Raw genomic sequence first — 21,546 nt, 5'->3', positions numbered from 1 at the left:
ATTCTCCAGGAGATCTATAAGATGGTGTCTGTGTGTTTTATTCTCCAGGAGATCTATAAGATGGTGTCTGTGTGTTTATTCTGCAGGAGATCTATAAGATGGTGTCTGTGTGTTTTATTCTCCAGGAGATCTATAAGATGGTGTCTGTGTGTTTATTCTGCAGGAGATCTATAAGATGGTGTCTGTGTGCGTTTATTCTCCAGGAGATCTATAAGATGGTGTCTGTGTGTTTATTCTGCAGGAGATCTATAAGATGGTGTCTGTGTGTTTTATTCTCCAGGAGATCTATAAGATGGTGTCTGTGTGTTTATTCTGCAGGAGATCTATAATATGGTGTCTGTGTGTGTTTATTCTCCAGGAGATCTATAAGATGGTGTCTGTGTGTGTTTATTCTCCAGGAGATCTATAAGATGGTGTCTGTGTGTTTTATTCTCCAGGAGATCTATAAGATGGTGTCTGTGTGTTTTATTCTCCAGGAGATCTATAAGATGGTGTCTGTGTGTTTTATTCTCCAGGAGATCTATAAGATGGTGTCTGTGTGTTTTATTCTCCAGGCGATCTATAAGATGGTGTCATCTGTGATGAAGATGCCAGAGGATGAGTCGACTCCAGAGAAGAGAACAGAGAAGATCTTCAGACAGATGGACACCAACAGAGACGGTGGGTCTCATCTCATCCACCTCAACACATTACAGCCTATATTGGGAGCGTTAGTGTTAAAGTAGCTGGAGCAGTAAACTTTCAATACCTTCAAAACTATTGTTAGATTAATTTGTATTTTAAGAATAATGACTAAAGGATTTCACCCCAAATACAGTATAAATGTGTGAACTGTGTTAGAATTATAATGTATTGTCAACCTACTAACAGAGGGGGGCGGGACTAAACATTCCAGGGTGAAGGGGACTGAGAAAACGGGTTACAGGGGGCCTCCTAGAGGTGGGCGGAGCAGGGTGCCTTGGTGTGGAAGGAGTATAAAACAGTATGTATGTGTTTTGGGCGGCAGAGCTCTCCATGAATAAAGATACAGATAATCCTTGTGGGTTGTGGACCTTGAATCATTTATGATTAAAACCAGAGCCTTACAACCTCTGGTAATGATTCAAGCTTAGGTTGAATTAGAGAGAGAAATTCTCGTAACAACTATATATCTGTTTTTATATATAAATATATATAAATGTGAATATTTGTAGCTACTTTTGAAGTTAATACCTGCAGTCAACTTGTACAGGATGTTAGGAGATAAAGCTGGTTGGCGTTCTTCATTTCACCTGTTACGTTATTTTACATTATGAAGCTTACCCGTAGATCCCCAGAACAGTTGACCCACAACGGGAGACTGGTGAGCCCATAGCGTTCTATATCTATCAGTGAGTCTCTGCTGGTGAGCCCATAGCGTTCTATATCTATCAGTGAGTCTCTGCTGGTGAGCCCATAGCGTTCTATATCTATCAGTGAGCCCATAGCGTTCTATATCTATCAGTGAGTCTCTGCTGGTGAGCCCATAGCGTTCTATATCTATCAGTGAGCCCATAGCGTTCTATATCTATCAGTGAGCCCATAGCATTCTATATCTATCAGTGAGTCTCTGCTGGTGAGCCCATAGCGTTCTATATCTATCAGTGAGTCTCTGCTGGTGAGCCCATAGCGTTCTATATCTATCAGTGAGTCTCTGCTGGTGAGCCCATAGCGTTCTATATCTATCAGTGAGTCTCTGCTGGTGAGCCCATAGCGTTCTATATCTATCAGTGAGTCTCTGCTGGTGAGCCCATAGCGTTCTATATCTATCAGTGAGTCTGCTGGTGAGCCCATAGCGTTCTATATCTATCAGTGAGTCTCTGCTGGTGAGCCCATAGCGTTCTATATCTATCAGTGAGTCTCTGCTGGTGAGCCCATAGCGTTCTATATCTATCAGTGAGTCTCTGCTGGTGAGCCCATAGCGTTCTATATCTATCAGTGAGTCTCTGCTGGTGAGCCCATAGCGTTCTATATCTATCAGTGAGTCTGCTGGTGAGCCCATAGCGTTCTATATCTATCAGTGAGTCTCTGCTGGTGAGCCCATAGCGTTCTATATCTATCAGTGAGTCTCTGCTGGTGAGCCCATAGCGTTCTATATCTATCAGTGAGTCTCTGCTGGTGAGCCCATAGCGTTCTATATCTATCGGTGAGTCTCTGCTGGTGAGCCCATAGCATTCTATATCTATCAGTGAGTCTCTGCTGGTGAGCCCATAGCGTTCTATATCTATCGGTGAGTCTCTGCTGGTGAGCCCATAGCGTTCTATATCTATCGGTGAGTCTCTGCTGGTGAGCCCATAGCGTTCTATATCTATCGGTGAGTCTCTGCTGGTGAGCCCATAGCGTTCTATATCTATCGGTGAGTCTCTGCTGGTGAGCCCATAGCGTTCTATATCTATCAGTGAGTCTCTGCTGGTGAGCCCATAGCGTTCTATATCTATCAGTGAGTCTCTGCTGGTGAGCCCATAGCGTTCTATATCTATCAGTGAGTCTCTGCTGGTGAGCCCATAGCGTTCTATATCTATCAGTGAGTCTCTGCTGGTGAGCCCATAGCGTTCTATATCTATCAGTGAGTCTCTGCTGGTGAGCCCATAGCGTTCTATATCTATCAGTGAGTCTCTGCTGGTGAGCCCATAGCGTTCTATATCTATCAGTGAGTCCATAGCGTTCTATATCTATCAGTGAGTCCATAGTGTTCTATATCTATCAGTGAGTCCATAGTGTTCTATATCTATCAGTGAGTCTCTGCTGGTGAGCCCATAGCGTTCTATATCTATCAGTGAGTCCATAGCGTTCTATATCTATCAGTGAGTCCATAGTGTTCTATATCTATCAGTGAGTCTCTGCTGGTGAGTCCATAGTGTTCTATATCTATCAGTGAGTCTCTGCTGGTGAGCCCATAGCGTTCTATATCTATCGGTGAGTCTCTGCTGGTGAGCCCATAGCGTTCTATATCTATCGGTGAGTCTCTGCTGGTGAGCCCATAGCGTTCTATATCTATCGGTGAGTCTCTGCTGGTGAGCCCATAGCGTTCTATATCTATCGGTGAGTCTCTGCTGGTGAGCCCATAGCGTTCTATATCTATCGGTGAGTCTCTGCTGGTGAGCCCATAGCGTTCTATATCTATCGGTGAGTCTCTGCTGGTGAGCCCATAGCGTTCTATATCTATCAGTGAGTCTCTGCTGGTGAGCCCATAGCGTTCTATATCTATCAGTGAGTCTCTGCTGGTGAGCCCATAGCGTTCTATATCTATCAGTGAGTCTCTGCTGGTGAGCCCATAGCGTTCTATATCTATCAGTGAGTCCATAGCGTTCTATATCTATCAGTGAGTCCATAGTGTTCTATATCTATCAGTGAGTCCATAGTGTTCTATATCTATCAGTGAGTCTCTGCTGGTGAGCCCATAGCGTTCTATATCTATCAGTGAGTCCATAGTGTTCTATATCTATCAGTGAGTCTCTGCTGGTGAGCCCATAGCGTTCTATATCTATCAGTGAGTCCATAGCGTTCTATATCTATCAGTGAGTCCATAGTGTTCTATATCTATCAGTGAGTCTCTGCTGGTGAGTCCATAGTGTTCTATATCTATCAGTGAGTCTCTGCTGGTGAGCCCATAGCGTTCTATATCTATCGGTGAGTCTCTGCTGGTGAGCCCATAGCGTTCTATATCTATCGGTGAGTCTCTGCTGGTGAGCCCATAGCGTTCTATATCTATCGGTGAGTCTCTGCTGGTGAGCCCATAGCGTTCTATATCTATCAGTGAGTCTCTGCTGGTGAGCCCATAGCGTTCTATATCTATCAGTGAGTCTCTGCTGGTGAGCCCATAGCGTTCTATATCTATCAGTGAGTCTCTGCTGGTGAGCCCATAGCGTTCTATATCTATCAGTGAGTCTCTGCTGGTGAGCCCATAGCGTTCTATATCTATCAGTGAGTCTCTGCTGGTGAGCCCATAGCGTTCTATATCTATCAGTGAGTCTCTGCTGGTGAGCCCATAGCGTTCTATATCTATCAGTGAGTCTCTGCTGGTGAGCCCATAGCGTTCTATATCTATCAGTGAGTCTCTGCTGGTGAGCCCATAGCGTTCTATATCTATCGGTGAGTCTCTGTTGTACGGCGCACATGAGGTGATGAAGTTGCACTTGTATGCAATTCACTACTAAATGTTTGCCGTCAGATATCTTAGAATGGCTTTCTGCCAGAAGTCATCCAGAGCTCTTTGACTTCTCTGTACAGCGGCCATTTTGTCCCAGCGCTTCCTACTAGCGTTGTTTTCCTCCTCTGTTCTTCTCCCCTCTCTTCCTTCAGAAAAGCATCACTACTTTGTTCATTTGCTCAATTTCTCTTGTTCACTTTCACTTGTAAATGTCCACCTTCACCGAAAATGACATTCGGTAGCTACCAGCCATGCTTGTATAACTTTATGAGCTGGATTTGTCTGTCTTTGCAATTAGTTTATGTACGTTTAGCTAACAGCGTCCATGTGATTTCGTTATTAGTTTGTGCTAAATTTGTTAGCATTCTGGTAATAGAGGCCCAATGGGCTTTTCTCACGTTCTTAGCGCCCCCTTGTGTGCTCTGCCGGTAATACCCTCAATCCCGGGATGATAGGAGGATGGTATGACAATATGAAAATGGGGATACTGTCCAAGCCTAGCTAGTTATATAATGTTGATTCTCTGTGACTGAAGCTTCCTGGCTAGAGAGGACAGGTCACTCTTACTCAGACAACAACGCTTCACCCCAGCTGCCAAACTAACCCTGTTTATTATATTATATTATTATTATTCAGATGACCATCCTACCCACGCTAGATTACAGAGACGTAATTTATAGATCGGCAGGTAAGGGTGCTCTCGAGCGGCTAGATGTTCTTTACCATTCGGCCATCAGATTTGCCACCAATGCTTCTTATAGGACACATAACTGCACTCTATACTCCTCTGTAAACTGGTCATCTCTGTATATCCGACGCAAGACCCACTGGTTGATGCTTATTTATAAAACCCTCTTAGGCCTCACTCCCCCCTATCTGAGATACCTTCTGCAGCCCTCATCCTCCACATACAACACCTTTTCTGCCAGTCACATTCTGTTAAAGGTCCCCAAAGCACACACGTCCCTGGGTCGCTCCTCTTTTCAGTTCGCTGCAGCTAGCGACTGGAACGAGCTGCAAAAAAACACTCAAACTGGACAGTTTTATCTCCATCTCTTCATTCAAAGACTCAATCATGGACACTCTTACTGCCAGTTGTGGCTGCTTCACGTGATGTATTGTTGTCTCTACCTTCTTGCCCTTTGTGCTGTTGTCTGTTGCCCAATAATGTTTGTACCATGTTTTATGCTGCTACCATGTTGTTGTCATGTGGTGTTGCCATGCTGTGTTGTTGTCTTAGGTCTCTCTTATGTAGTGTTGTGGTGTCTCTCTTTATGTAGTGTTGTGGTGTCTCTCTTTATGTAGTGTTGTGGTGTCTCTCTTTATGTAGTGTTGTGGCGTCTCTCTTTATGTAGTGTTGTGGTGTCTCTCTTTATGTAGTGTTGTGGTGTCTCTCTTTATGTAGTGTTGTGGTGTCTCTCTTTATGTAGTGTTGTGGTGTCTCTCTTTATGTAGTGTTGTGGTGTCTCTCTTTATGTAGTGTTGTGGTGTCTCTCTTTATGTAGTGTTGTGGCGTCTCTCTTTATGTAGTGTCGTGGTGTCTCTCTTTATGTAGTGTTGTGGTGTCTCTCTTTATGTAGTGTTGTGGTGTCTCTCTTTATGTAGTGTTGTGGTGTCTCTCTTTATGTAGTGTTGTGTTGTCTCTCTTTATGTAGTGTTGTGGTGTCTCTCTTTATGTAGTGTTGTGGTGTCTCTCTTTATGTAGTGTTGTCTCTCTTTATGTAGTGTTGTGGTGTCTCTTTATGTAGTGTTGTGGCGTCTCTCTTTATGTAGTGTTGTGGTGTCTCTTTATGTAGTGTTGTGGTGTCTCTCTCTCTTTATGTAGTGTTGTGGTGTCTCTATGTAGTGTTGTCTCTCTTTATGTAGTGTTGTGGCGTCTCTCTTTATGTAATGTTGTGGCGTCTCTCTCTCTTTATGTAGTGTTGTGGTGTCTCTATGTAGTGTTGTCTCTCTTTATGTAGTGTTGTGGCGTCTCTCTTTATGTAGTGTTGTGGCGTCTCTCTTTATGTAGTGTTGTGGCGTCTCTCTTTATGTAGTGTTGTGGTGTCTCTCTTTATGTAGTGTTGTCTCTCTTTATGTAGTGTTGTGGCGTCTCTCTTTATGTAGTGTTGTGGCGTCTCTCTTTATGTAGTGTTGTGGCGTCTCTCTTTATGTAGTGTTGTGGTGTCTCTCTTTATGTAGTGTTGTGGCGTCTCTCTTTATGTAGTGTTGTCTCTCTTATGTAGTGTTGTGGTGTCTCTCTTTATGTAGTGTTGTGGCGTCTCTCTTTATGTAGTGTTGTGGTGTCTCTCTTTATGTAGTGTTGTTGTCTTAGGTCTCTCTTTATGTAGTGTTGTGGCGTCTCTCTTTATGTAGTGTTGTGGTGTCTCTCTTTATGTAGTGTTGTGGTGTCTCTCTTTATGTAGTGTTGTGGTGTCTCTCTTTATGTAGTGTTGTGGTGTCTCTTTATGTAGTGTTGTGGCGTCTCTCTTTATGTAGTGTTGTGGCGTCTCTCTTTATGTAGTGTTGTGGCGTCTCTCTTTATGTAGTGTTGTGGCGTCTCTCTTTATGTAGTGTAGTGGTGTCTCTCTTTATGTAGTGTTGTGGTGTCTCTCTTTATGTAGTGTTGTCTCTCTTTATGTAGTGTTGTGGTGTCTCTCTTTATGTAGTGTTGTCTCTCTTTATGTAGTGTTGTGGTGTCTCTTTATGTAGTGTTGTGGCGTCTCTCTTTATGTAGTGTTGTGGTGTCTCTCTTTATGTAGTGTTGTGGTGTCTCTCTCTCTTTATGTAGTGTTGTGGTGTCTCTATGTAGTGTTGTCTCTCTTTATGTAGTGTTGTGGCGTCTCTCTTTATGTAATGTTGTGGCGTCTCTCTCTCTTTATGTAGTGTTGTGGTGTCTCTATGTAGTGTTGTCTCTCTTTATGTAGTGTTGTGGCGTCTCTCTTTATGTAGTGTTGTGGCGTCTCTCTTTATGTAGTGTTGTGGCGTCTCTCTTTATGTAGTGTTGTGGTGTCTCTCTTTATGTAGTGTTGTCTCTCTTTATGTAGTGTTGTGGCGTCTCTCTTTATGTAGTGTTGTGGCGTCTCTCTTTATGTAGTGTTGTGGCGTCTCTCTTTATGTAGTGTTGTGGTGTCTCTCTTTATGTAGTGTTGTGGCGTCTCTCTTTATGTAGTGTTGTCTCTCTTATGTAGTGTTGTGGTGTCTCTCTTTATGTAGTGTTGTGGCGTCTCTCTTTATGTAGTGTTGTGGTGTCTCTCTTTATGTAGTGTTGTTGTCTTAGGTCTCTCTTTATGTAGTGTTGTGGCGTCTCTCTTTATGTAGTGTTGTGGTGTCTCTCTTTATGTAGTGTTGTGGTGTCTCTCTTTATGTAGTGTTGTGGTGTCTCTCTTTATGTAGTGTTGTGGTGTCTCTTTATGTAGTGTTGTGGCGTCTCTCTTTATGTAGTGTTGTGGCGTCTCTCTTTATGTAGTGTTGTGGCGTCTCTCTTTATGTAGTGTTGTGGCGTCTCTCTTTATGTAGTGTAGTGGTGTCTCTCTTTATGTAGTGTTGTGGTGTCTCTCTTTATGTAGTGTTGTGGTGTCTCTCTTTATGTAGTGTTGTGGTGTCTCTCTTTATGTAGTGTTGTGGTGTCTCTCTTTATGTAGTGTTGTGGTGTCTCTCTTTATGTAGTGTTGTGGTGTCTCTCTTTATGTAGTGTTGTGGTGTCTCTCTTTATGTAGTGTTGTGGTGTCTCTCTTTATGTAGTGTTGTGGTGTCTCTCTTTATGTAGTGTTGTCTCTCTTTATGTAGTGTTGTCTCTCTTTATGTAGTGTTGTCTCTCTTTATGTAGTGTTGTGGTGTCTCTCTTTATGTAGTGTTGTGGTGTCTCTCTTTATGTAGTGTTGTGGTGTCTCTCTTTATGTAGTGTTGTGGCGTCTCTCTTTATGTAGTGTTGTGGTGTCTCTCTTTATGTAGTGTTGTGGTGTCTCTCTTTATGTAGTGTTGTGGTGTCTCTTTATGTAGTGTTGTGGTGTCTCTTTATGTAGTGTTGTGGCGTCTCTCTTTATGTAGTGTTGTGGTGTCTCTCTTTATGTAGTGTTGTGGCGTCTCTCTTTATGTAGTGTTGTGGCGTCTCTCTTTATGTAGTGTTGTGGTGTCTCTCTTTATGTAGTGTTGTGGCGTCTCTATGTAGTGATGTGGCGTCTCTCTTTATGTAGTGTTGTGGTGTCTCTCTTTATGTAGTGTTGTGGCGTCTCTCTTTATGTAGTGTTGTGGCGTCTCTCTTTATGTAGTGTTGTGGCGTCTCTCTTTATGTAGTGTTGTGGTGTCTCTCTTTATGTAGTGTTGTGGTGTCTCTCTTTATGTAGTGTTGTGGCGTCTCTTTATGTAGTGTTGTGGTGTCTCTTATGTAGTGTTGTGGCGTCTCTCTTTATGTAGTGTTGTGGTGTCTCTCTTTATGTAGTGTTGTGGCGTCTCTCTTTATGTAGTGTTGTGGCGTCTCTCTTTATGTAGTGTTGTGTTGTCTCTCTTTATGTAGTGTTGTGGTGTCTCTCTTTATGTAGTGTTGTGGTGTCTCTCTTTATGTAGTGTTGTGGTGTCTCTTATGTAGTGTTGTGGTGTCTCTTATGTAGTGTTGTGGTGTCTCTCTTTATGTAGTGTTGTGGTGTCTCTCTTTATGTGGTGTTGTGGTGTCTCTCTCTCTTTATGTAGTGTTGTGGTGTCTCTCTCTCTTTATGTAGTGTTGTGGTGTCTCTCTTTATGTAGTGTTGTGGTGTCTCTCTCTCTTTATGTAGTGTTGTGGTGTCTCTCTCTCTTTATGTAGTGTTGTGGTGTCTCTCTCTCTTTATGTAGTGTTGTGGTGTCTCTCTCTCTTTATGTAGTGTTGTGGTGTCTCTCTTTATGTAGTGTTGTGGTGTCTCTCTCTTTATGTAGTGTTGTGGTGTCTCTCTCTCTTTATGTAGTGTTGTGGTGTCTCTCTCTTTATGTAGTGTTGTGGTGTCTCTCTCTCTTTATGTAGTGTTGTGGTGTCTCTCTCTTTATGTAGTGTTGTGGTGTCTCTCTTTATGTAGTGTTGTGGTGTCTCTCTCTCTTTATGTAGTGTTGTGGTGTCTCTCTTTATGTAGTGTTGTGGTGTCTCTCTCTCTTTATGTAGTGTTGTGGTGTCTCTCGCTCTTTATGTAGTGTTGTGGTGTCTCTCTTTATGTAGTGTTGTGGCGTCTCTCTTTATGTAGTGTTGTGGCGTCTCTCTTTATGTAGTGTTGTGGTGTCTCTTATGTAGTGTTGTGGTGTCTCTCTTTATGTAGTGTTGTGGTGTCTCTCTTTATGTAGTGTTGTGGTGTCTCTTATGTAGTGTTGTGGTGTCTCTCTTTATGTAGTGTTGTGGCGTCTCTCTCTCTTTATGTAGTGTTGTGGTGTCTCTCTCTTTATGTAGTGTTGTGGCGTCTCTCTTTATGTAGTGTTGTGGTGTCTCTCTCTCTTTATGTAGTGTTGTGGTGTCTCTCTCTCTTTATGTAGTGTTGTGGCGTCTCTCTTGTCGTGATGTGTTGCTTCCATGTTGTGTTGTTGTCTTAGGTCTATCCCAGCCTCGTCCCCGCAGGAGGCCTTTTGCCTTTTGGTAGGCCGTCATTGTAAATAAGAATTTGTTCTTAACTGACTTGCTTATTTAAATAAAGGTAAACAAATATATATATATATATCACACTGAACAGAGAAGACACTGTAACTCTATTGGAGAGAGATGAGAGAGAGGGGGAGGAGCTAGAGGGGGAAGACTATCTATGCTGTCTTTCTCTGGCTCATTATTCCAATCACGAGTACTGGAGGACTAGTCTGGGAGGGTGTGTTGGGGGGAGTCTGGGAGGGTGTGTTGGGGGGAGTCTGGGAGGGTGTGTTGGGGGGAGTCTGGGAGGGTGTGTTGGGGGAGTCTGGGAGTGTGTGTTGGGGGGAGTCTGGGAGGGTGTGTTGGGGGGAGTCTGGGAGGGTGTGTTGGGGGGAGTCTGGGAGGGTGTGTTGGGGGGAGTCTGGGAGGGTGTGTTGGGGGAGTCTGGGAGTGTGTGTTGGGGGGAGTCTGGGAGGGTGTGTTGGGGGGAGTCTGGGAGGGTGTGTTGGGGGGAGTCTGGGAGGGTGTGTTGGGGGGAGTCTGGGAGTGTGTTGGGGGGAGTCTGGGAGGGTGTGTTGGGGGGAGTCTGGGAGGGTGTGTTGGGGGAGTCTGGGAGTGTGTGTTGGGGGGAGTCTGGGAGTGTGTTGGGGGGAGTCTGGGAGGGTGTGTTGGGGGGAGTCTGGGAGTGTGTGTTGGGGGAGTCTGGGAGGATGTGTTGGGGGGAGTCTGGGAGGGTGTGTTGGGGGAGTCTGGGAGTGTGTGTTGGGGGGAGTCTGGGAGTGTGTGTTGGGGGAGTCTGGGAGGGTGTGTTGGGGGAGTCTGGGAGGGTGTGTTGGGGGAGTCTGGGAGTGTGTGTTGGGGGAGTCTGGGAGTGTGTGTTGGGGGGAGTCTGGGAGGGTGTGTTGGGGGGAGTCTGGGAGTGTGTGTTGGGGGAGTCTGGGAGGGTGTGTTGGGGGGAGTCTGGGAGTGTGTGTTGGGGGGACTGTGGGAGTGTGTTGGGGGGAGTCTGGGAGGGTGTGTTGGGGGAGTCTGGGAGGGTGTGTTGGGGGGAGTCTGGGAGTGTGTGTTGGGGGAGTCTGGGAGTGTGTGTTGGGGGGAGTCTGGGAGGGTGTGTTGGGGGGAGTCTGGGAGGGTGTGTTGGGGGGAGTCTGGGAGGGTGTGTTGGGGGGAGTCTGGGAGTGTGTGTTGGGGGAGTCTGGGAGTGTGTGTTGGGGGAGTCTGGGAGTGTGTGATGAATAATGAATCTCAGTACTGCCACCTGTTGATGGAAAGTTAATAATCCCATATCTACCTTCTAGCATTACCAACAGTTAATAATCCCAGATCTGCCTTCTAGCATTACCAACAGTTAATAATCCCATATCTGCCTTCTAGCATTACCACCAGTTAATAATCCCATATCTGCCTTCTAGCATTACCACCAGTTAATAATCCCATATCTTCCTTCTAGCATTACCAACAGTTAATAATCCCAGATCTGCCTTCTAGCATTACCACCAGTTAATAATCCCATATCTGCCTTCTAGCATTACCACCAGTTAATAATCCCATATCTTCCTTCTAGCATTACCAACAGTTAATAATCCCAGATCTGCCTTCTAGCATTACCACCTGTAACTGTCTCTGGAGCAGTTGATTAAGGGTTAATATAACCTGACTGTCTCCTGTTGTTGTGTTTCTCCAGGTAAACTGTCTCTGGAGGAGTTCATTAAGGGTGCTAAAAGTGACCCCTCCATCGTGCGTCTGTTACAGTGTGACCCCAGCAGCGCTGGACAGTTCTAAACCACCCTACCCTGGGGGGGCAACACACAATGTAAGGATCCACTCTATTCATTTAGGTTCCCTGTCAGTGTTCTTCCTGTCTGTGGCTCACCCCTAGTGTGAGATTGAAGAGGGTTGCTCTTACCACCTTCTGTAGTTCCAGGTGAATAGAGAAAATACTGAATATCTGAAACAGAGTGGATCACTAACCCGTCTGTTACATCCGCCAACCTACCCCTCATGCTGTGTGGATCACTAACCCGTCTGTTACATCCACCAACCTACCCCTCATGCTGTGTGGATCACTAACCCGTCTGTTACATCCACAAACCTACCCCTCATGCTGTGTGGATCACTAACCCGTCTGTTACATCCACCAACCTACCCCTCATGCTGTGTGGATCACTAACCCGTCTGTTACATCCACCAACCTACCCCTCATGCTGTGTGGATCACTAACCCGTCTGTTACATCCACCGACCTACCCCTCATGCTGTGTGGATCACTAACCCATCTGTTACATCCACAAACCTACCCCTCATGCTGTGTGGATCACTAACCCGTCTGTTACATCCACCGACCTACCCCTCATGCTGTGTGGATCACTAACCCGTCTGTTACATCCACAAACCTACCCCTCATGCTGTGTGGATCACTAACGCGTCTGTTACATCCACCAACCTACCCCTCATGCTGTGTGGATCACTAACCCGTCTGTTACATCCACCAACCTACCCCTCATGCTGTGTGGATCACTAACCCGTCTGTTACATCCGCCAACCTACCCCTCATGCTGTGTGGATCACTAACCCGTCTGTTACATCCACCAACCTACCCCTCATGCTGTGTGGATCACTAACCCGTCTGTTACATCCACCAACCTACCCCTCATGCTGTGTGGATCACTAACCCGTCTGTTACATCCACCGACCTACCCCTCATGCTGTGTGGATCACTAACCCGTCTGTTACATCCACCAACCTACCCCTCATGCTGTGTGGATCACTAACCCGTCTGTTACATCCACCAACCTACCCCTCATGCTGTGTGGATCACTAACCCGTCTGTTACATCCACCAACCTACCCCTCATGCTGAGTGGATCACTAACCCGTCTGTTACATCCACCAACCTACCCCTCATGCTGAGTGGATCACTAACCCGTCTGTTACATCCACCAACCTACCCCTCATGCTGAGTGGATCACTAACCCGTCTGTTACATCCACCAACCTACCCCTCATGCTGTGTGGATCACTAACCCGTCTGTTACATCCGCCAACCTACCCCTCATGCTGTGTGGATCACTAACCCGTCTGTTACATCCGCCAACCTACCCCTCATGCTGTGTGGATCACTAACCCGTCTGTTACATCCACCGACCTACCCCTCATGCTGTGTGGATCACTAACCCGTCTGTTACATCCACCGACCTACCCCTCATGCTGTGTGGATCACTAACCCGTCTGTTACATCCACAAACCTACCCCTCATGCTGTGTGGATCACTAACCCGTCTGTTACATCTACCAACCTACCCCTCATGCTGTGTGGATCACTAACCCGTCTGTTACATCCACAAACCTACCCCTCATGCTGTGTGGATCACTAACCCGTCTGTTACATCTACCAACCTACCCCTCATGCTGTGTGGATCACTAACCCGTCTGTTACATCCACAAACCTTCCCCTCATGCTGTGTGGATCACTAACCCGTCTGTTACATCCACAAACCTTCCCCTCATGCTGTGTGGATCACTAACCCGTCTGTTACATCCACCAACCTACCCCTCATGCTGTGTGGATCACTAACCCGTCTGTTACATCCACAAACCTACCCCTCATGCTGTGTGGATCACTAACCCGTCTGTTACATCTACCAACCTACCCCTCATGCTGTGTGGATCACTAACCCGTCTGTTACATCCACAAACCTACCCCTCATGCTGTGTGGATCACTAACCCGTCTGTTACATCCACCAACCTACCCCTCATGCTGTGTGGATCACTAACCCGTCTGTTACATCCACCGACCTACCCCTCATGCTGTGTGGATCTCTAACCCGTCTGTTACATCCACAAACCTTCCCCTCATGCTGTGTGGATCACTAACCCGTCTGTTACATCTACCAACCTACCCCTCATGCTGTGTGGATCACTAACCCGTCTGTTACATCCACAAACCTACCCCTCATGCTGTGTGGATCACTAACCCGTCTGTTACATCCACCAACCTACCCCTCATGCTGTGTGGATCACTAACCCGTCTGTTACATCCACCAACCTACCCCTCATGCTGTGTGGATCACTAACCCGTCTGTTACATCCACCAACCTACCCCTCATGCTGTGTGGATCACTAACCCGTCTGTTACATCCACCAACCTACCCCTCATGCTGTGTGGATCACTAACCCGTCTGTTACATCCACCAACCTACCCCTCATGCTGTGTGGATCACTAACCCGTCTGTTACATCCACCAACCTACCCCTCATGCTGTGTGGATCACTAACCCGTCTGTTACATCCACCAACCTACCCCTCATGCTGTGTGGATCACTAACCCGTCTGTTACATCCACCAACCTACCCCTCATGCTGTGTGGATCACTAACCCGTCTGTTACATCCACAAACCTACCCCTCATGCTGTGTGGATCACTAACCCGTCTGTTACATCCACAAACCTTCCCCTCATGCTGTGTGGATCACTAACCCGTCTGTTACATCTACCAACCTACCCCTCATGCTGTGTGGATCACTAACCCGTCTGTTACATCCACAAACCTACCCCTCATGCTGTGTGGATCACTAACCCGTCTGTTACATCCACCAACCTACCCCTCATGCTGTGTGGATCACTAACCCGTCTGTTACATCCACCAACCTACCCCTCATGCTGTGTGGATCACTAACCCGTCTGTTACATCCACAAACCTACCCCTCATGCTGTGTGGATCACTAACCCGTCTGTTACATCCACAAACCTACCCCTCATGCTGTGTGGATCACTAACCCGTCTGTTACATCCACAAACCTACCCCTCATGCTGTGTGGATCACTAACCCGTCTGTTACATCCACCAACCTACCCCTCATGCTGTGTGGATCACTAACCCGTCTGTTACATCCACAAACCTACCCCTCATGCTGTGTGGATCACTAACCCGTCTGTTACATCCACAAACCTACCCCTCATGCTGTGTGGATCACTAACCCGTCTGTTACATCCACAAACCTACCCCTCATGCTGTGTGGATCACTAACCCGTCTGTTACATCCACAAACCTACCCCTCATGCTGTGTGGATCACTAACCCGTCTGTTACATCCACAAACCTACCCCTCGTGCTGTATGGATCACTAACCCGTCTGTTACATCCACCAACCTACCCCTCGTGCTGTGTGGATCACTAACCCGTCTGTTACATCCACCAACCTACCCCTCGTGCTGTGTGGATCACTAACCCGTCTGTTACATCCACAAACCTACCCCTCATGCTGTGTGGATCACTAACCCGTCTGTTACATCCACCAACCTACCCCTCATGCTGTGTGGATCACTAACCCGTCTGTTACATCCACAAACCTACCCCTCATGCTGTGTGGATCACTAACCCGTCTGTTACATCCACCAACCTACCCCTCATGCTGTGTGGATCACTAACCCGTCTGTTACATCCACCAACCTACCCCTCATGCTGAGTGGATCACTAACCCGTCTGTTACATCCACCAACCTACCCCTCATGCTGTGTGGATCACTAACCCGTCTGTTACATCCACCAACCTACCCCTCATGCTGAGTGGATCACTAACCCGTCTGTTACATCCACCAACCTTCCCCTCATGCTGTGTGGATCACTAACCCGTCTGTTACATCCACAAACCTACCCCTCATGCTGTGTGGATCACTAACCCGTCTGTTACATCCACCAACCTACCCCTCATGCTGTGTGGATCACTAACCCGTCTGTTACATCCACAAACCTACCCCTCATGCTGTGTGGATCACTAACCCGTCTGTTACATCCACAAACCTACCCCTCATGCTGTGTAGATCACTAACCCGTCTGTTACATCCACCAACCTACCCCTCATGCTGAGTGGATCACTAACCCGTCTGTTACATCCACCAACCTACCCCTCATGCTGTGTGGATCACTAACCCGTCTGTTACATCCACAAACCTACCCCTCATGCTGTGTGGATCACTAACCCGTCTGTTACATCCACAAACCTACCCCTCATGCTGTGTGGATCACTAACCCGTCTGTTACATCCACAAACCTACCCCTCATGCTGTGTGGATCACTAACCCGTCTGTTACATCCACCAACCTTCCCCTCATGCTGTGTGGATCACTAACCCGTCTGTTACATCCACCAACCTACCCCTCATGCTGTGTGGATCACTAACCCGTCTGTTACATCCACCAACCTTCCCCTCATGCTGTGTGGATCACTAACCCGTCTGTTACATCCACAAACCTACCCCTCATGCTGTGTGGATCACTAACCCGTCTGTTACATCCACCAACCTACCCCTCATGCTGTGTGGATCACTAACCCGTCTGTTACATCCACAAACCTACCCCTCATGCTGTGTGGATCACTAACCCGTCTGTTACATCCACCAACCTACCCCTCATGCTGAGTGGATCACTAACCCGTCTGTTACATCCACCAACCTACCCCTCATGCTGTGTGGATCACTAACCCGTCTGTTACATCCACAAACCTACCCCTCATGCTGTGTGGATCACTAACCCGTCTGTTACATCCACAAACCTACCCCTCATGCTGTGTGGATCACTAACCCGTCTGTTACATCCACCAACCTACCCCTCATGCTGTGTGGATCACTAACCCGTCTGTTACATCCACAAACCTACCCCTCATGCTGTGTGGATCACTAACCCGTCTGTTACATCCACCAACCTACCCCTCATGCTGTGTGGATCACTAACCCGTCTGTTACATCCACAAACCTACCCCTCATGCTGTGTGGATCACTAACCCGTCTGTTACATCCACAAACCTACCCCTCATGCTGTGTGGATCACTAACCCGTCTGTTACATCCACCAACCTTCCCCTCATGCTGTGTGGATCACTAACCCGTCTGTTACATCCACAAACCTACCCCTCATGCTGTGTGGATCACTAACCCGTCTGTTACATCCACCAACCTACCCCTCATGCTGTGTGGATCACTAACCCGTCTTTGTCATTCTATTTCCAGTGCTTATTTGGGTGAATCCAAGTAGCCCCTCCCTCCTCCACTTTGGGGCAAACTGATGAAGAAGACAAGCCATGCCTTCAAATGATGACACTGAAGACAATGGGCCAATGAGAGCCAGCCATGTTCTCCAGACTCCTCCCTCCTCCTCTCTTTAACCAATCCCCAGCAGAGACCTAACTACATCGACAGGGGTACCAGTCATGATGTGGTCCAGTCCACTCTCCATGTATTTGATAAGGCCCAGGACCCTATTCCCTGTATAGGGCACTACTTTTAACCAAATCCCTATAGGCGCTGGTCATAAGCAGTGCTCCATGTAGGGAATAGGCTGCCATTTGGGACACAGACCTCCTGTTTTAAGGCTGTAAACTGGAGTCTCAGTTTGGTTGTCAGTGTACTGGACTGCCCTCAACTAGGTCCTCCTAGCTAGAGAGAGAGAGAGAGAGAGAGAGAGAGAGAGAGAGAGAGAGAGAGAGAGAGAGAGAGAGAGAGAGAGAGAGAGAGAGAATTGTTGTAGTTATTTTACTGTTATAATGTGGATGTGTTTTTCAAGGTTGATACACTTGTGTTTAGTTGTAATGTTTCTGCGTGGTATTTTCAGACGGGTTGAAGATGGGGTCTCCATATAGTGCTGTGCAGATACTGTTAAAGGCCCGTAGTCATGGTTTGAAGTAGTCAAATAAAGGAAGAGGACTGTCCCCATGGATGAGTCCCAAACGGCACCCTGTTCCCTACATAGTGCACTAACAGGGCCCTTCTGGTCTAAAGTAGTGCACTATAGAGGGAATAGGGTGCCATTCTCTGGTCTAAAGTAGTGCACTATATAGGGGATAGGGTGCCCGTTTGGGACACAGCCCATATCTGGCCCGCCTGTCACAGAGAATGGGATCATTGATGTTAACTGCATGGTTCCTTTTGACAGGCTTCTCTTAAACACATTATTTTACGCAGAAAAATGACTTTAAAATGGTCAAATGCATTTAAAATGTAAATCATATGAGTGATCCTTAAGCAGAGCCTTCAAGACATTTGACCACAGCCTTCTGGGCTGTTAATAAGTTAAACGAGACCCCCCCCCCCCTAAAAGTAGAAAACAGAAATGTTAGCGCTTTCTAAATAGTTCTAATGTTCAGAAACCATCCGGCCTCAGAACCAGAACCACGGGTTACAGAACAAATGTTATGAGATGTGTTTCCTTAGTTGTTTAAAGGATATCAAGCATGCAGATCTGTTTTAGTTCTGATTTACTAACATTTTAGATGTTTTAACTGGCGCATGTTAAAGAAGTTTCAATCATTTTTAAAGGAGGGGTTTGTTTTTGAGCAGTACCTGTACGTGTGTTCATTTGCTGATGGTCTTCAGTGGTGATTGACTAGCCTGTGTCCTCCCTCCCAGTAATGTTGTGAAAGTCACTGTGTTATTATGGATAACCAACATTTCTGTGGTTTGTCAACGGCCACAAAGCTTTGTAGACAGAGCAGCTATGACGGCTAACGCTGGCCAACGACCATAGACCACTGACTACCACACCTAGATGTGCCCTGTTGAATGGGGTACAGTACCGTACGTCACTAGATATGTTGTGCTGTCTTAGTTAGTTATGGTTGAAGCATGGTCATCTGTGCTTATTGAACCCCTTCACTGTTCTACTGAACCACAACACAACCACAACCCCCCCGTTCTACTGAACCACAACACAACCACAACCCCCCCTGTTCTACTGAACCACAACACAACCACAACCCCCCCGTTCTACTGAACCACAACACAACCCCCCGTTCTACTGAACCACAACACAACCACAACCCCCCGTTCTACTGAACCACAACACAACCACAACCCCCCCTGTTCTACTGAACCACAACACAACCACAACCCCCCCGTTCTACTGAACCACAACACAACCCCCCCCGTTCTACTGAACCACAACACAACCCCCCCGTTCTACTGAACCACAACACAACCACAACCCCCCGTTCTACTGAACCACAACACAACCACAACCCCCCGTTCTACTGAACCACAACACAACCACAACCCCCCGTTCTACTGAACCACAACACAACCACAACCCCCCGTTCTACTGAACCACAACACAACCACAACCCCCCGTTCTACTGAACCACAACACAACCACAACCCCCCGTTCTACTGAACCACAACACAACCCCCCCGTTCTACTGAACCACAACACAACCACAACCCCCCGTTCTACTGAACCACAACACAACCACAACCCCCCCGTTCTACTGAACCACAACACAACCACAACCTCCCCATTCTACTGAACCACAACACAACCACAACCCCCCGTTCTACTGAACCACAACACAACCACAACCCCCCGTTCTACTGAACCACAACACAACCACAACCCCCCCGTTCTACTGAACCACAACACAACCACAACCCCCCCGTTCTACTGAACCACAACACAACCACAACCCCCCCGTTCTACTGAACCACAACACAACCACAACCCCCCCGTTCTACTGAACCACAACACAACCACAACCCCCCCGTTCTACTGAACCACAACACAACCACAACCCCCCCGTTCTACTGAACCACAATACAACCACAACCCCCTGTTCTACTGAACCACAACACAACCACAACCCCCCCGTTCTACTGAGCCACAATACAACCACAACCCCCCGTTCTACTGAACCACAACACAACCACAACCCCCTCTTCTACTGAACCACAATACAACCACAACCACAACCCCCCGTTCTACTGAACCACAACACAACCACAACCCCCTGTTCTACTGAACCACAACACAACCACAACCCCCCCGTTCTACTGAACCACAACACAACCACAACCCCCTGTTCTACTGAACCACAACACAACCACAACCCCCCCTGTTCTACTGAACCACAACACAACCACAACCCCCCGTTCTACTGAACCACAACACAACCACAACCCCCCCGTTCTACTGAACTACAACACAACCACAACCCCCTGTTCTACTGAACCACAACACAATCACAACCCCCCGTTCTACTGAACCACAACACAACCACAACACCCCGTTCTACTGAACCACAACACAACCACAACCCCCCCCGTTCTACTGAACCACAACACAACCACAACCCCCCCCGTTCTACTGAACCACAACCCCGTTATAATAAACCACAACCCCGTTCTACGAAACCACACCACAACTACGACCCCCTAACAAGGATCTGAGCCATGGATCTGGCCCTGAGTCATATACAGTATATATATATATATATCTGTGTGTGTGTGTGTATATATATATATATATATATATATATATATATATATATATATATATATATATATATATATATATATATACACACATACATCTATACGTGTGTGTGTATAAACAGTGCATTCAGAAAGTATTCAGACCCCGTGACTTTTTAAAATTTTTGTTACGTTACAGTCTTATTCTAAAATGGATTAAATTGTTTTCTTTCCCTCATCAATCTACACACAATACCATAATGACAAAGCAAAAACAGGTTTTTAGAAACTTTAAAAACTGAAATATTACATTTACATAAGTATTCAGACCCTTTACTCATTACTTTGTTGAAGCACCTTTGGCAGCGATTACAGCCTTGAGTCTTCTTGGGTATGACGCTACAAGCTTGGCACACCTGTATTTGGGGAGTTTCTCCCATTCTTCTCTGCAGATCCTCTCAAGCTCTGTCAGGTTGGATGGGGAGCGTCGCTGCACAGCTATTTTCAGGTCTCTCCAGAGATGTTCGATCGGGTTCAAGTCCGGGCTCTGGCTGGGCCTCTCAAGGACATTCAGGGACTTGTCCCAAAGCCACTCCTGTGTTATCTTGGCTGTGTGCTTAGGGTCGTTGTCCTGTTGGAAGGTGAACCTTCGCCCCAGTCTGAGGTCCTGAGCGCTCTGGAGCAGATTTTCATCAAGTATCTCTCTGTACTTTGCTCCGTTCATCTTTCCCTCGATCCTGACTAGTCTCCCAGTCCCTGCCGCTGAAAAACATCCCCACAGCATGATGCTGCCACCAACATGCTTCACCGTAGGGATAGTGCCAGGTTTCCTCCAGACGTGACACTTGGCATTCAGGCCAAAGAGTTCAATCTTGGTTTCATCAGACCAGAGAATCTTGTTTCTCATAGTCTGAGAGTCCTTTAGGTGCCTTTTGGCAAACTCCAAGCGGGCTGTCATGTGCCTTTTACTGAGGAGTGGCTTCCGTCTGGCCACTCTACCATAAAGGCCTGATTGCTGGAGTGCTGCAGATATGGTTGTCCTTCTGGAAGATTCTCCCATCTCCACAGAGGAACTCTGGAGCTCTGTCAGAGTGACCATTGGGTTCTTGGTCACCTCCCTGACCAAGGCCCTTCTTCCCTGATTGCTCAGTTTGGCCGGGCGGCCAGCTCTAGGAAGAGTCTTGGTGGGTCCAAACTTCTTCCATTTAAGACTGATGGAGGCCACTGTGTTCTTGGGGACCTTCAATGCTGCAGAAATTTTTTGGTACCCTTCCCCAGATCTGTGCCTCGACACAATCCTGTCTCGGAGCTCTACGGACAATTCCTTCGACCTCATGGCTTGGTTTTTGCTCTGACATGCACTGTCAACTGTGGGACCTTATATAGACAGGTGTGTGCCTTTCCAAATCATGTCCAATCAATTGAAGTTACCACAGGTGGACTCCAATCAAGTTGTAGAAACATCTCAAGAATGATCAATGGAAACAGGATGCACCTGAGCTCAATGTCGAGTCTCATAGCAAAGGGTCTGAATGCTTATGTAAATAAAGGTATTTCTGTTTTTGTTGTAAATACATTTGCAAACATTTCTAAAAACC

The 21,546-nt window shown here is 46.7% G+C and overlaps 1 protein-coding gene across 1 annotated transcript in view; it reads left to right on the top strand.

Annotated features, from left to right (window-relative positions):
• ncalda (neurocalcin delta a) overlaps positions 1–19,690 on the top strand; it is an 84,452-nt gene extending 64,762 nt beyond the window's left edge. The window contains exons 6-8 of the mRNA XM_084158207.1: positions 555–660; positions 11,410–11,538; positions 16,721–19,690. Coding sequence (XP_084014333.1) covers positions 555–660; positions 11,410–11,507 — 204 coding nt within the window. The 3' untranslated portion in view covers positions 11,508–11,538; positions 16,721–19,690. The remainder of the gene's footprint in view (positions 1–554; positions 661–11,409; positions 11,539–16,720) is intronic.
• The last annotated feature ends 1,856 nt before the right edge of the window (positions 19,691–21,546 follow it).

This window comes from Coregonus lavaretus (genome assembly GCF_964263955.1).
Source record: "Coregonus lavaretus genome assembly, chromosome: 3".
Taxonomy (NCBI): Eukaryota; Metazoa; Chordata; class Actinopteri; order Salmoniformes; family Salmonidae; genus Coregonus; species Coregonus lavaretus.
The sequence above is the reverse complement of the archived record's forward strand: the minus strand, read 5'-3'. Positions and strand labels throughout refer to the sequence as shown.